This window comes from Sesamum indicum, linkage group LG15 (assembly GCF_000512975.1).
Source record: "Sesamum indicum cultivar Zhongzhi No. 13 linkage group LG15, S_indicum_v1.0, whole genome shotgun sequence".
Taxonomy (NCBI): domain Eukaryota; kingdom Viridiplantae; phylum Streptophyta; class Magnoliopsida; order Lamiales; family Pedaliaceae; genus Sesamum; species Sesamum indicum.
The window spans coordinates 4,383,253-4,400,481 of NC_026159.1; the positions used below are offsets into that span (position 1 = coordinate 4,383,253).

At 34.5% G+C, this 17,229-nt stretch overlaps 2 protein-coding genes across 2 annotated transcripts; one reads left to right on the top strand and one right to left on the bottom strand.

Moving 5' to 3' along the window:
• Positions 105-5,155, top strand: LOC105177849 (GTP-binding protein At3g49725, chloroplastic). Its single transcript, XM_011101114.2, has 13 exons — positions 105-723; positions 1,359-1,423; positions 1,528-1,590; positions 1,713-1,802; positions 1,893-2,005; positions 2,203-2,271; positions 2,795-2,939; positions 3,029-3,084; positions 3,269-3,319; positions 3,417-3,471; positions 3,550-3,606; positions 3,692-3,811; positions 4,149-5,155. The coding sequence occupies exons 1-13, from the start codon at positions 336-338 to the stop codon at positions 4,641-4,643; spliced, it is 1,767 nt and encodes a 588-aa protein (XP_011099416.1). The 5' UTR covers positions 105-335; the 3' UTR covers positions 4,644-5,155.
• LOC105177850 (pentatricopeptide repeat-containing protein At3g49710) lies at positions 5,659-8,295 on the bottom strand. The gene has a single exon (XM_011101116.2). The coding sequence runs from the start codon at positions 8,173-8,175 to the stop codon at positions 6,007-6,009; it is 2,169 nt and encodes a 722-aa protein (XP_011099418.1). The 5' UTR covers positions 8,176-8,295; the 3' UTR covers positions 5,659-6,006.

Here is a 17,229-nt window from a genome sequence, read left to right on the forward strand (position 1 = left end):
GATTATCAAATCGTTGCTGCATTTGGTATCTTTTTAATCCTTATGACACGTAATTATTATTCATAAAGATGCGAGATAACACATTGTAGAAATTTCCTAACTCACTAATATGTCCATAAAAATCAAAGCCCAAATTAACTCGATAGCACTCAAACCCGATTAATTTTCGAGTCAGCCCGTCAAATGACGAGCGGGTTGGATCAACCACCACCATAACACTCGCCGACATTTCCCCATCCTCACTTTATTTTCCGTCACGGCGGTAGCTCGGACAGTTGATAAAACGGACCTTCTGCGGCCTGTCTGTACACTCAAAGAAACCAAGAAACAATCAAATGCTAAGAACCATATGTCGCCTGCGTTCCCCACTGTCCTTAACCCCAATAAACCCCTCATCGTCATCATTAACCGACACAAGAGTAGTAGCTGCGCAATTTCCTCCCTTTCTTTCCTATTTCTCGAGCTCACCAGTTCTACAGAGAAGACAGCTCAATCACAACGAGGATGAATTCAACAGGGACCCTGATGGTCCGCCGCGGCTCTTCGTGATACAGCCCAGGATCCGGCCCGAAACCTATTTGAAGGCGAAGCTTGAGGAGGCGTTGAATCTCGCAAATTCTCTTGAACAACAGCGTGATGGGTTTTATGAGACGGAGTTTTTGGACAAAGAAATGCCACCTCATCTTATTGTTCAGAACCCTGCTGCTCGGTCTCCACGGGCGGGTGAGTCTTTCAATTATTATGTGCTCTTCAGCGTTATCTTTTTGATTTCTATTTTGAGATGTAGATGCCACTTATAGTTTTTGGAGTTGGGGGCCAAAAGTAATTGAACTTGTTCTATTGCTGGCACTGATGTGGTGTAGCTGCGAATTAGATAGCAGCCGTTGAGATGAGAATCTCTGCGGTAAAATATTTCTTAACTGATTTTTTGTTGTTTGTAGAATATCAATTAGCCTTAGTTGGTGCATGCGTCCTTCATCAGTTAAATGCAGTTCAATGAGTTGAGATTTGGAAAAGCATCCTACTTGATGTCCTACAAAACTATTGACAAGAACAAGAGCAAAATGGATCATAATGCGAAAATGAACCGTCTAAAACAGCAAAAAGGAATAAATAGTCAACCAAGTCTCCGCTCATTAGTTCAACTTAAGCTTATTTATTGTGCTTTTGGTGCTGGGCTGCAAAATGAGAGCTTTCAAAAGAATGTATTAAGCAGTTTTGGTCTATAGAACTAAAATAAGTGAATTTGCTTAATGTCTCAATTACTGAAATTGAATGCCATTACACATGCATTTTTATCTAATTATCAAAGACTATTGGATATAACTTAACCGCATTTACTTGTAATGATGTTGCAGATACATATTTTGGAGTTGGGACGGTGGACACTGTTAAGTGCCACATAAATAATTTGGAATCTAAGGTGGGACGTTTCGTGTTTGAACTCAAGTTGTTTATCTAAAAAATGTCCCCATAACTGGTTTACATAATTGAAATAAATATTGTCTTTTTTCTTTCTACTGTCAGGATGGGGTGGATGCCGTTTTTGTGAATGCTATTCTTACTGGTATTCAGCAAAGGAATCTGGAGGCAAGTATTTGATGATAAGTCGTGATTTTGATTGCTATCTGATTTGTAAATATAATTTCGTGTGCCACGAGTTTGCATGTAAGTGATCGTTGTGTTGATTCCCTGTTTTCATTCTTTCACAGCGAGCCTGGGGAAAACCTGTTCTGGACCGTGTTGGTCTCATAATAGAGATTTTTAATGCTCATGCTCAGACAAAGGAAGCTAAACTACAGGTATTATTGGATTTCACTGTAATCTTTCCATTTTTCGTGAACAGATGACATTCGGTTTTTAGCCATTTTATGTCATTTATCAATTTACAGGCTGAGTTAGCAGCTCTGATGTACAAGAGAAGCAGGCTTGTTCGAGTTCGTGGTCCTGATGGGCGTTATACATTTGGTGGCATCGGGGAAGCTGAAGTTGTTAGTGCCAGAGGGTGAGTTGGATGAAGCTTCAATTAGGAAATTTCTCAGCTGCTGTTGTGTACCAGAAAATCATGTGGTTGTTTAGGGACCAATCTCCTTTCCAGTTGCTAAGAATGTCTTTGCATATTGCTCCTGCAGAGGAAATTATATCATTGAGCTATAATAATTTCATTATTAGATTTCTCATGTATGCATTTATCATTTGCAGGAGAGGAAGTGGAGGGCGTGGTTTTATAAGTGGTGCTGGAGAAACTGAACTTCAGCTTCAACGGCGAAGGTCTGCTAAATATTTAATCATGAAGTTTATTGCTTCCTCGATTATAGTATATCTTCCTACTTGGACAGAATTTCTTGTACTAAGTGTGCTAGATTTCTCTATTTTCTTTAATTTAGAGGGGCATTAACATGGAAGTTTGGATTTCTTCTGTTTGATGCATACACATTGACCTCCTTTCTGATGCTTATTTTCGTTTAGTTACGGTTTGTCAACGGAGTTGGTTAAACTTCAGTACTTTGTATTATTCTGATGATATTACTTGAAATTATCATGCATGCTATTATTTTCTCTCATCTTTGTGAATTGGAGATGCTTCTCACATTATATTTTCATAGTATTTTATCTCAAGGGATACTGTTGCACAATGAGCTCTTTCAGAAAGATTCATTCATGGGTAATTCTGAAAATGCAGTGTGCAATTGAAAAGCCTACTGACTTGGATACCTCTCTTGGCATGAAACATTTCTTTGTGAAAGTGTGGACTCGGGCATGTATTTTGTATCAATTAACTTTGGTGTTTCAGAATCTTGGATCGGAGGAGGAAACTGTTATCTGATATCCAAGAAGTTCGAAGAACTCGAGCCATGCAGCGCGCTGCTCGAAAAAGACAGGGAGGGACACTGGGGCAAGAAATTGCTACTGTTGCTGTTGTTGGCTATACAAATGCTGTAGGTGGCTCATACGTGTCTTTATTCTACAGTTGTTTCAGCTAGAGCAATGCGATATCAAATATTTGTTTCCCTACCTCTTTTTCCAGGGAAAGTCAACGTTAGTTAGTGCACTCTCAAACAACTATCTTTTTTGTGATGACCGGTAAGTCAAAAGCACTACCGTTTCTTATTAGTGTTTTACATTGTGGATTGCTGATATCACTTTTAGCAACACTTCAATTTTATGCGTGTGTGTGTGCACATGTTAGCACACAGTCATCTTATGCAACATGCCAACTTAGTTTAATGCCAACTGTTGTCTCTTACATTGGCGGTCTTTATGTCAGACTGTTTGCAACAGTTGATCCGAAGCTAAGCAGTGTTATTCTTCCATCAGGGTAATACTATTATCTACTGGCTATCGTATTAGTGTTATTCATTTGTGCCGCTGGCAAAGTTTCTTGTCTGGTTATTAACTGAATGTCTAATGTTTAGGAGGAAAGTGCTGCTTAGTGACACTGTTGGGTTTATATCAGACTTGCCTGTTCAGGTAGCTAAAGTGCCATGCAGAAAATGTTTTCTCTATTGCTAACATGTTATTTGTCATCACCAAGGTCTCATTTTGCAGCTAGTGGAAGCATTTCATGCTACCTTGGAAGAGGTTGTTGAAGCTGACCTCCTTGTGGTATGAAATCAATAATGTCTTTCCTCTCCCTATTAGCAAAAGTGGGTATAATTCTGTATGTTTAGATTTTTTAGAAATTTCGCAGCATGTGCTGGATTCAAGTGCTCCAAATATTGGAGAACACCGGGAAACTGTCATGCAAGTTCTTGGGAGGATAGGGGTGTCTGAGGAGAAGCTCCAGAACATGATTGAAGTTTGGAATAAGGTAGAATTGCCTCTGTCTCATGCTTGTTTTGAATCTGCATACAATCCACCGACCTCCCAAAACTTCCCATGATATATGGAAAATGTAGAAAACAACTTCATCTGTGTATACACAAAGTTTAGAAAGCAAGAAAAATCACCAGTACAGGGGAGAAATATGCATCCCAAAGTAATAAAAAAGCCTAGGGAAAAGCTTGGTTTTATTTTGAATAGTTTCGGGAAAATATTTTTGGTGATGAATAAGGCATTTTGGAAAGTGAAAGCAAACGCTCCCTAGTTGGAAGCAAAAGAGAGATAAACATGAGAACTTACTCGTCTGTTCCCGAAACTTCCTTCAGGTTGATCTTCTACCAAAGGAATTTGATCTAGGTGAAATTGGTGGAGGAGGTTATGCCAGCAGTTTCTCAGGTGAAGAAGATGCTGAGTTGACAGGTCAACATGATAATGACCAAGATATTGAAGCTGAGCCATCAGGAGATATTAAAGATGCCATTTATCAAGAACAGTTTGATGACTCTGATGATTGGCTCTCCTGTGAGGATGGGCAAGACTCTTGGGTAGAGTATGATGGTCTGTCCATTGGATGCGAGACTGTGAATTGCCAACAAACTGAGTTCTCAAGGGATTGGAGGCCCGCTGTTAAAGGTTCTCTATCTCAATCAGAATCCAATGGCCATGTCAAAACATCTGCAGTAACTGGAGTTGGTTTACAAGAATTACTAGAGCTAATTGATGAGAAGTTGGGACCTTCTCGAGTGGTGGAAAGGAGCATCTTTGATCGAAAGTGGAGACCTCCTCGCAGAGAAGATGACGAGGTAGCAGTTGAGCAATAGCAAAATGTACATGAAAACTATCTTGAATAATGCTGGATTCGTAATTTTGACTTTGTCCGTGTTATTTTCTGGAGAGAGCATAGAGCAGCAGATACAGGAGGCTGATGTCTAATATCACTCGTCACTCTCTGTATAGAGCCGGAGCAACAGGATGTTTGAACTGCAATCACCTAAGTCTTTCTTGCAAGATGAAAGTCTTTCAGCTGTCCTGTCAGCAATAGATATTTAACTTATGGATCCAGTGCCTCGGATGGTGAGAGGAAACGAGGTTCTGGATATTATAATTGCTTGGTTGGAGACTGACAAGTTAAAAACGATATAATGAGCTGATGATTCTCAGAATATTCGTGGAGAAGAACAGACTTGGATGAACCTTACAGGTTAGATGTTTTCACAGTACAGATAAAGCATTAGTTTCCTTATCGACGAATGGTAAGGCAGGTGTAGAATATGTTGGTGGCGTGTACTAATCCATATTGTGTTAGTTATATCTTGTTTCATGGAGTTTGTATGGTAAATGAAAAATGAGCTTGTTGGTGGCGTGTGCTAATCCATATTGTGTGTGTTATATGAGTAAAATGTTGTGCATGTGGCATTGAGCCCGCGTTTGGTTCTTCGTTACAGTTACAAATCTTTTGAAATACAAAATGTTTAATTAACTTACTTCCCTGTCAAAATCGATCTTTCTGTAAAATTTACTGCTACTTTTGCTCCGAATTCAAATGGTTTTAATCAATGTTTATTACCTATATATCAATGTCAAGTAGGCAACTACTTGACGACTCCGATTTCTTGTAAATACATGAATTGCAATACATGATTTTGTTGGTCGCTAAACGGGAACATGGATGATCACGACTTACAGGTTTATAATCCAATGATCGTGATCGTCTAGAAAACCGTTCAAAAAGTTAACTTTAGAAAGGTAATGAAAATACCAAGGCTAGAATTTACTTGGGAAACACGAGATGTTTGGCCATTTTTGAGCATTGATTCTGAACAACGATTACAATTCCAGGGAAAATGTTGGTGCAGCTTCATAGTAAGGTTTTGATGGTTGCCATCCACTTTCCACAGTATACTGGAACCAGCACTTCTTTTAATCTGCTATAATAATATTTTTCAGGTTCGTTAAGTGAAACAAGAAAATGTAAAATGCTTCGATGGCTCAGTGTTTGTTGGGGTAGATAAATTCATCCCCAGCTTGGATTTCCAGCTACATTACAGACCCGACAGCAATAGATTATATGCAAATTCCGGAAGCAGAAAAGACTGGCAACCACGTTACTAACTTCAAATTTCTCTTCATCTTCGGCGTCGCTTGGTTTTTCTTTATAATATGACGGGAAGAAGAAAACTTGACTCACCAGAAATTCCCACAGGAGCATTGACCATCTTTAAAGAGGTGAAATCTATGGCAATCTCTAACAGTGATTTCCCTTCTAGTGATAGAAGATACTATTTTAATAGCATTATGACAGTCCCCGCATATTCTCAAGTTCTTCATCACCAGTAAAGGAACATTGAGTTTGGTTGATAATAGCCCAAATGCGATGGCCAGTTTCTCACTGTGATGCCTCACAATCGTCTCCTTTTCGTCTTCCCTTAATCCATCATCTCTAGCTGAAACCCATCTCACGTCAGGCACGTAGCCAGCTAGCTTGATTTTCTTTGACATCTCTTCCCAGAACTTGTAAATCTTCTCTATCATCGGATGCGATTTATCTTCTGCGACAAATACATGAATCCTCTTGTCCACCTCAATCCAACTGCAACCTGGCCTTCTCTTCACCCCTTTGTCTCTCATGTATCTTTTGATCCTCGCCACTTCTTCCCATCTGTTGGCTCTGGCATACATGTGTGCGAGCGTAACATATGGGGATGCATTTGAAGGGTCCAGCTGAAGACACTGGCTGGCAGCCTTCTCCGCCAGCTCCATGTTACCATGAGTTCTGGAGGCCCTAAGTAAAGATGCCCAACCCATGATGCTAGGATCATATGGCATTGTCTTAATAAGCTTCTCCGCCTCGTCTAGTTTTCCCGCTCGGCCCAGAAGGTCAATCATGCATGTATAGTGTTCCGCCTCCGGTTCTATCTTAAACTTTTCCGTCATTAGACGGAAGTACCTGTGTCCATCCTCAACTCTCCCAGTATGAGCACAGGCAGAAAGAACCGATACAAAGGTTATACTTGTAGGAGCAATATTTTTCTCAAGCATTCGTTCAAAAATTAGTAATGCTTGGACCCCAAGACCATGCTGAGCATAGCCTGCAATCATGGAATTTAGTGACACGTTATTATGCTCTGGCATCCTATCAAATAGCCTCCTTGCATCCTCCAAATTCCCACACTTGGAATACATTGCAACCAGGGCATTGTTTATTGAAACTCTGTTTGACGGGATATCAGATTTGATGACCAATGAGTGTATTTGTTTCCCTTGGGAAGGAGATGACATTTTAGCGCAAGCACAAAGTACACAAACGAAGCTACAGTCATCAGGGAGGTTTCCAGCTTGCTGCATCTCCTTGAAGCAACTGAGAGCCTCTTCTGAGAACTCGTCATGCAGGGAATATCCAGAAATCATTGTATTCCAAAGAACCAAATCAGGATGAGGAATATCCTGAAACACCTTTCTGCTGTCTAACATGTGACCACCACATTTTGAATATAAATCAATCAAACCACTCCCAACGTGCGCATTTCTATGAAACCCCATCTTGACCATCTGACCATGAAATTGCATCCCACCAAGCAAATCCTCCATGCTAGTATACGCACTTAAGACACTAGCCAATGTAAACATGTCCACATACAACTCCCGACGGACCATTTCTTGATACAATTCCAGCGCTTTCAACCCTTCTCTCTGCTGTCCGTATGCCACAATCATCGAGTTCCAGGACACCTCGTCTTTAACCTCACCCATCTCGCGGAACACCCTTTCAGCCCCGTGAAAGAACCCGTTTTTACTATACCCGGAGATCAAAGCATTATTAACTGAAGTATAACTATGAAACCCACCCGAAACAACCCTACTATGCAACTGCTTCACCAATCCAATGACTTCACCGGACGCGGTAATGGCCGCAGAGAAGGTGAACCCATCCATTGCCAAACCAGATTCTCGCATACTCAAAAAGAGTTTCAGCGCTTGTGAAACATTACCGCATTCAGCATAGGCAGAAATGAGGGTGTTGTAGGAGATGAGATCCGGTTCCGGAATTTCATCAAACAATTGCTGCGCAAAATGGGGCAACGATTCTCTGGCATAGGCAGCAATCATGACGTTGAAGGAGAAGACATTGGGGTCCGGGGTGGCGTCGAAGGCCTTCCGGGCGGCGGGGAGACGGCCGGATTTGGAGTAGAGGAGAATGAAATGATTGGAAATATACGTAATCCGTGGGACAAGAGACTTGACATAAAGTGTGTGCAAGCATTTGCCGGTTGTCAGGTCGCTTTGCTCTATACATGCTCTCAAAATTTGGCGGAAATTCTTGAGGTTCCATGAGATTTGCATCATTTCGGACATAAAGAGGAACCATACTGTACTTGTACGCTTGTACCTACATTTCTATTTGGTTGTGTGTTTGGACTTGAACTACTATTATCTATACTTTGATTAAAAAATACCACTTTTTGGTGTTCAATTTTTTTCTTTCTACACCTACGCATTTTAATATTTTTCAACTATCTATAAGTGGTAAAGATTTTTTTGAATAGTTATTTAGTTTTAATTAATATCTTTGTTTTTCATTCCCCGAATTCAATTTTTTTAAAATTATTTAATTATTATCATAACATTTCCATATTATTAAAAAATTTAATAAGTGAGATTTAATTATTTATATTTTATTTAAAAAATTTTGTACACATATATTGAATACGCCGCACACAGACTTAATGTTTATATGATCAACAAATAGGCGATAATAAATTAAACACAACTTCTAATATGTCAATTGTATGCTCTTCTATTGGGAAAACATGTTCTGTTTATTCCTTCCATTTTATTCAATTATTAGTTGAATCAACCTTTAAAGTATTTGGATAAATAAAAGATTAGAGTATTTAACAAAATAAGATTATATAATGATTGAAAACCCAACAAATCAATTTATTGCCCTTTTTTTTGGGTGGGGCTCCCGTTACATGAAGGGTAAAAATGAAATACTAATAAAATTATGAATATGTTTATATTTGTTAAAATAAAAAATTCAAAAAATCTTACAAAAGAATGGGTTGAATTGACATTCTTTTTAAAGAGCTATAAGATTTTACATATCTTATTTTGAAATTTTATAAACTCTTTAGAAAAAAAAGAATCTATTAAATACTTATTGTAAAACTTATAAGTATTCAAATATTTTATAAGATATTATGAAAAATTTATAAGGTCATCCAAATGCCTTGGTAATACTTGTTCTGAATATTAAGGTGTCTAATATAGTTGTAATTGAATATGAAAGTTGGGATACGATATGACATAATACCAAAATGAAAAAGTTAACATACAAGTATTAACGGGCCGAATCATATTCAAGTTGGGAGATGTAATCTGTTGATCGGAACGGAGTTCAGAAATCCAAAAAGACTTGGGCCTCAAGTAATGAGCGAGCCCAAGTCCAAGTCTCCGTACTAATTTCATTGTGTAATCACATAAAAATCCTACATATTTAGCTGCAGAGTTTACAGTGAGCAGCAGACAGACCAATGAACATGGGTGGGGGAAGCAATTGCTGGCTTTTAGGACAACTTTTGTAATTAGCTAGGAAGAGAAATAAAGGTTAAAGGGGCTATAATTCCTCGACTTTTTTCTGATGTATTAGGACAAGCAGTTTAGGTGACAATTGGGGGGTAGGGGTAAGGCTAGCTACTACACATTTCTAACAACTTGCCCACTTCAATGTCCAGAATTGGCAGCAGCTTGCTTGCTTCCTCAGTGGCAGCACACACCCACATTCACATATATACATATGCTCAACTTGTAAATAATCATTGCTTCTCATTCATCGTCGTCCTATCTTTACTTCTTTCACAGGGAAACCGGACAATTTAATTTTTCAACTTGGCCTAACGTGATTGGTAAGGTTGATGCTTTTGATTGTGAGTTGAGTGCTACCATGTTTTCTTGTTTTATTTGAACATATTTATTAATTTGTATCACTGGCGGTTCCCTACATTCAACATAAGAGTACCAACACCGCTCTTTAATCATTTAAGGGATCATTAGTGTTTCTCTTCTTTGATACAAATCTGTTCCTTTCTGGACAATAAATCGTGGTATTTCTCCAGACAACATGACCCCAATTTCCTCCTCATTTCCCAAACATTGTCCTCCGAATACCTTCAAATTGAATCCTAGCTATTGATATAAATTGCTAGTGGAAAGAACATAGTATATAGCTAAAAAATATTTGAATTTTGATGAGAAACGATAACTATATTTCATTACATCAATTAATAATTCCAACCCTCCATTAATAATCAATAATTACAGAGAATTATGATAATGATGAGTTCATTTGAATTACAAACTCGTGATCTATCTTTAATTACATAGTATGAGACTCATCGAATATTGTATGTGAACTGCAACAAGTCAGAGTGGCGTATAGAGGTTCGAATGTACAGAACAAATAAAGTCATCACTGTCAAGCGGAGCTGGAACAGTCCCATCTTGTACTAATATGCCATAAGGGCTAAGATACGAATGAGTAAATTGGGAATGTAGGTGTCTGGAATGAATGGATAGACCAAATAATTCTGTAGAAACTTGAGCTCCATACTAAGACCTTTTGATGTTAGAGTTGGGTACACTACATTTGCGATTGCTGCTTCTGATAACCAATTTGTACATGTATGGACAAATTCTTGGCCATTCCCAAAGAAACATGGAAGACCAGAACTAGCTTGCATGGACCTTAAATCATAAATGACATCATTTCAAAGTTCATGACATTTTGCAGTCTCAAATGGGCTTATTTTTTCTTTTTTCTTTTCTTTCCCTCTCTGATAGTTATGAATTAATGGGGTAGCTTTAGTAGATAGATACGATAATGTAATGGGAAACTTTGGTACGATTAAGTTAGAACGTTTCTTGTTTGCTAAGATGTATATACGTATGGAGTTCTACAATTTTGACTCAGAAAATATCCCGATGCCAGGTGTTGATTTTGAGGTGGTCTCATAGATATTAGCGGGTCGAATTTTTTATTTCATATTAACTTGCTTCATATATTTCATTTAATATATGCTGCAAAATCACATCATTTATTTTATTAAGAAAAGATTTTATATATGTAGTACACACACATGTATATATATATATATATATTAAATGAAACAAAAAAATGTAATAAGATTCACTACAAAATAATATAAAATTAGCGACAAAAAAAATCAAGAGACAATTTTAATATTATCGCTAATTTCATACATTTAATGACAAGAAGTTTTATTTTGTAATAGTAAATTTCATGATTTAATTATAATTATTGTTATTCTGTAAAAAAGTATTATTAGCAAAAAATAGTGATAAAAAGTAGTGTATAAAGTTGTCATTAAATACGATTAGCGATACGTCTATGTGATAACCTAATGGCAATAAATAATTACTATCACTATTATGTTGTCACTAAATTGTTATTATGAATGTATCACTAATTATAATTAATGACAATTTTATATACAATTCTTATCTCTAATATATAACTATATAGTGATAAGACAAAAATTATTGTCACTTAATATATAATTTTAGTGATAATTTTAAAATTATTATTTGATATTTTGTCACAAATATTATATTTTTTTTGTAGTGATTTGAAATAGATAATCTAATTGGAAATACTAATTCATTTCTAGATTGAATTTCGCGAATTGGTTGATGACATGAGTACTTAATTTTTCAACTTCATTTCATTGAAGGGATAATAATATTATTACAGTTAATTAAACTAAATAAACAACATAAGGGAAAATCTATTCCATTAATTTTGAATTAATCTTTACAACACTATAAAAAAATTGATTACTCTCTATATTACCAACGTGCTAGTATAAACTAAAACCGTAGTTGGTATATAATCAAATAAATCAACATAAAACTATTAAATTTTGATCATATAGTTAATTAATATTTATCATAATTTTAACTATGATTAAAATAATAATTTTTAACTATATATTACTCATGTTTTGATCTTGTCTGTTGAGACAAGGGCCAATAGTGCACTATTGTAAAGTTGCGGTTAATTAATATATCTTATAATTTTATACTTTGACCATAATAATTAACAATAATAAAATATTATATTTTTTTTGAATTGTCAGATGCTAAAATTAAAAAAAACAATATTATGCTGGGAATAAGCTTAATTTTTTTTAATTCTTAAATTATTTTCAACTCTTTATTTCAATTTAATGTGCCTATTTAATTTAAGGTTTATTGTCTATAATTATGATAATTTAATTGTGAACTTATGAAGTTTAATAAGTATTTTATTGTTACAATTTATATATTTAAATGACCTATTTATAATTGAATTTATTATGATTTTATAAGTTTTTGTTAGGCAATTAAATTTATCATAATGGTCAAATTATTCACAATTATTTATAGCGCTGTTACCTTCTTTATTTCACACATTAAGAGATTCTTCATGAGTTATGAGAAAAGATATATTTTATACTCCCACAAGTCTTTTAGAATTTATAGGATGAGAATAAGTGTTGTTCCTCTCATTCCATGCAACTTTATAATTCTGTACATTGTGATAAATTATTATATTAATTTCGTTGCATATTATCATACTATATCCCTAATTTTTTTTGTAGTGATTAATATAATTTTATGTGTAATTATTTGGAGACATAATTATAAATACAAATTACACATTATCCATTAACATAGTATTGAATTGGAATCTTATTATACTTGAATTGGGTTTTCTTGAAATGATAAGAGTTATATCCCTAGCGTGCCGTGGAAGAACATAAACACCACAGAATTAGGTAGGCATTGGAAGTTGAAAGAAACTACGGACAAGAATTTTACCAAGTGAAGTCGTCGATGTGATTTGTCTAGAAATAACGGAACAAAAATCAGCTGGCCTCCACTACAAATTTGAAAGTGATATTTCTCGTGCCAAATTTTTCTCAAGAAGTCAGTTTACAGCTAGCATGTAAGAAAATCGAATTTCCACAAGGCACAAACTGTATCCCCACATAGTACATCCGTAGTTCAATCTCAGAAGTAGCTTCTAATTACGTGATCTGCATTGAGGTCCTTAACAATGTGGCAATGATTTGGTGGAGACTTGACCATGTCTTGATAAGTATTTTAAATTAGACTAATAAAATTGACCTATGGATAAATCATTGAATTAATTAAGGTGGCCACAACTAAAACCCTCTAAAATTTGAGTCACTTTAGAATAAGAAGTTATAGAGGATCCAGAATGTGTTGGTTATGTGTCCAGTGAATAATCGTTGGATGGACTTTGAATCAACAACTGACAAATTGGGTCGTTGGTGTTTTCCAGCATTTGAAGGGCATTTTGGTCTTTTAGACAGGTTCGATGTATTAACCCTATCATTATGTATCTTTGTCCTATATATACTTAAGTTACGAATTAAGGATTCAAAATTAAAAAACTTAAAATCTATAATAATAAATTCATATTAAATTTTGTCTAGATATTTTCACCTCACAAAATGTTTTAATTTCTCCCTCAAATTCATTATTACGTTGGGGTCGTTTGAAATTCTTAACTCAAAATCATTTATCAAATTACTAACAAAAGAATATATTAGTAACAAATTGTATAGCGATAATGTCCAAATTATCGTTAATACGGGTAAAAGCTGGATTTTTTTCTTAGCCCCAATACCATTTAAGAAAATTTAATCGGTCGCAATAATTTTATTTAAGTTGTCGGTAAGGTAATTAATTAGTCATACATGTATGTGGCAATTAAATAGTATATATTAATTAGTAATATATGGATGCTACTTATCACGAACAGATAAAATCAATACAAAAATTTAAATTTTAACTAAAATTAATAATTATCATAATTTTAGCTATGTCCAAAACAATACTAGCTATAGCTTTTTAGTCATGGTAAATATTTTGGCAGCATGCACCTATAGAACAACAATTAAATATTATTGCACAGTCGTAGTTAATTAATATTCATTATGATTTTTAATTTTTGTAATTAATCATGACAAAAAAATCATATATATATATACATATATATTTTAATATATGCATAATTTCTAACGATTTATATTCCTTGCGGTTTCCGTCTCCCAAATCCTCATGTTTGACTAGAAAATATGAAGGTTTAAGGCACAGGTGCATAGACTTAAAACAAGAATAAAACATCCATTGTTGGTTAAGGAGCCGAATTTCTTGCACGACTTTGGTGCAAGTCAACAGCTGATTGGTGAACAAATTTACGTTAACTCAAGTTTCAAATGCATTTACGTGCTGTATTGTTTCAGAATCAGCTGCTTACACGGTCAAGTTGGTATGTGTAACTCTCGTTGACCTTCAACTTCCCTTTTATTACAACCATAGTTGAGAAAACTTTGCTCCCAACTATGTATTAATGTGGAAAGATAAATCATACTAAAAACGAAATATTTTTTCTCACACTAAAACAAAGTTATTTCAATTTTAGTATTCTCATACATTTATACACATATAATGTAAAATATACAAACTAAAATCAACTGAAGTGAGATGTGACTATCAAACCTATAAAACTATCACTTTAATATTAAAAGAAATATGATTTTTCACTCATCATGGTTAATGGTAAAAAATCATGACGATTACTAATTAATATCTGTAGCATAATGGCTATATATTATCTGTTGTTTCTACAAGCGAAATTAAAATATTTGCCACAATTAAAAATTGTGGTAAATAGTTTGTTCATAGGTAAAATCATCGCAAAATATTGATTAACTTTGATCAAGACATAAGTTTTCGCATTGAGTTTGTTTCGTCATGATAGATAGTATTGATTTACTACTATTTGAACTGTAGTGATATGCAATATAACATAATTAATTTTTTATAGTGCAACTTTATTATATGATGATTGTGCATGTGTCTACATACTCAACATCGTGATAATTTTGTTGTATTATGTAATTCTAACATTTTTACAAAATTTCAAACTTGCAAATTCGAAAAATAGGAAGTGTATCTGTATATAATCATTAATTAAAGGCATGAGGGGGGGTGGGAGAGGGCCTACTTTATTTAATAGGAGGGAGCAAATGGTCCATATTTGTGTCTCATGGGAAGTCTTTGTAAGGGATGGACTTAGTGTGGGAGTCATGTTAGATGTCACCATAAACAACCCCTTTAAGGGTCCCCTGATAAATTCTAAATTTTATTTCTTTTTTTTTTTTGAGGGGGGGGGGGGGGGGCTCAATGGTGGGGTACTTCAAATAAGGGTTTCACATGCCCCTAATCACCCTTCTCCCACAACAATCCACGTGGCCCCTCTCAATCATTTAAGTCCATAATTCCAAGGTACTAAGATGCAGTTTACCAAAGTTCTAGTAACCTAATCTTGATTTTCTTGTTATTTAGCATGAGAATTTTTTTTTGAAAAAAAAAAAACAGTGAATTGGGCATTTCTAATTGAAATATTTATTGCTGTTGACGAAGGAACAAGCATGTGCTTTTGTTAGGATTCGACATGTGAATAGAATTCAAGTCCCATATGCCTAAATTATTACCTAAGTAGCAATGGTAATAGGAAGCAAGATGGTCCATGCCCCCAAAGTCAAATGTTCTTAGTATTCAACATTTTTCCATGATTGATCCCAATCGGCAGTTTTAAATGTCAAAATGCATTAAGTTTGACTTAATTAATTAATACATATTAATTAGTAGTATATATTAAAAAGATAATATCAAGTTTAATTAAGCAAGCTTTATTAATAGAGATCAGTTGAATATTCACTCAATTAAGTGTTTACCAATTCAAGGATAACTCTGACTAGTTGGTTACTTAGAATCAAACGTATTGAGAATTGGTCAGGTAAGATGATTAATAATATATGAGTTTTGTAATGATCTAACATATTTGTCATAGTTTTTAATTGTTACTAATATTTTAATCTCGCTTGCAGAAACAACGATTAAAAATCGTTGAGTAATGGTAGTTAATTAGTATTGACAATAAATTTTTACTTTTAATCATAATAATAAGTCATTACAAAAACTCATATTTCTTGTAGCGTACGTCTAAAACTCATATTTCTTGGTTCATTGCCAATTATATCTTCATAAAATTGAATGAAAGCAGATGAAGGTTCGGAGATCATTCGCCAAAGACATTGGTTCCCTCTAAAATAAGCAAAACCGGCAGATATGCATCGTTTGCTTTAAACGTATATTGATTCTGTTGGTTAAGCTGATGATGGGGAAAGCTTCATAAGCTAAAAACGAAAAGCTCAAATCAGACACTGTCACTTTGTCACCATAAGCTGTCTGTCTCTATTCTCTAACCCTTTGTTTTTTTAAGTGGATTTTCATTTGTATTGACAACGCCAAACAGAGAATAACCAGAGCCCTCAAAATCAGCGGCCTGGGGTCGGTCACAGTGTCACCTACTTTGCTATTTTTATATTCGGGCGAACGTAATTTATTACAACTTTTTAATCACTTTGTTTTTTTTAAAAACCCGAAATGGGGTTTTAGCTTAAAAATATCTAGGGCTTTACCTACTTAAATGGGTGATGCGATCATGACACTCTTCAAATCAATTGGCTAATACTAACGGCGGAACTCATTGTTTTTCTTATTAATATGGGATTCTTTTTACGTAATTATTATTATTATTATTATGACCTTTTTTCTTTTCTTTAATCTTTTTTAATGACGGGGCATTAATTTAGGTTCCGGGTTATAAAGATATTTGATAATTAATTAAGGGGTAAATCAGTAGACGATTAAATAAAAAAGCACATTAATATATATATCCTTAGACAAGACTCGTAATTCTTATCTTGTTTGAAAATTTATAAGGATTAGCTTAGCCCAACAGTTAAGATTGAGATCCCATAAATGAATTCAAAATTATGAGTTTGAGTCCCACCAAACATGTTAATTATTTGTCATAATTTATGTGAGTTTACTGTAATTCATTTCATTAATTTTGGCTATATTGATATATTAATATATTGATCTCATTCACTTATTATTCAATTTATTAGAATATTAATGTAATTATGTGCGTACCTATATATTTAAAAAAATAAAATAAAATTAAGGGTCAGATATTAATTTAAGAGTTAGAGATTATTATGCATTTTTATCACTTGTAATGTGTTTATGTTGCAAGCTGATTTTGAATAAAATCTTTTGACTTATGACATAATCCCATAATCGCTACCATATTGAAAAACTCGTAAAAATCATTTGTACCATAATGTTTCATATATATATATATATATATAATAAATTAAAGCATATCAGACAAGTTCATTGCTTAACTTCACGGGATTAAGATTTAGATATTTTTTCGTAATTCATCTGAATACCGTAATTTCC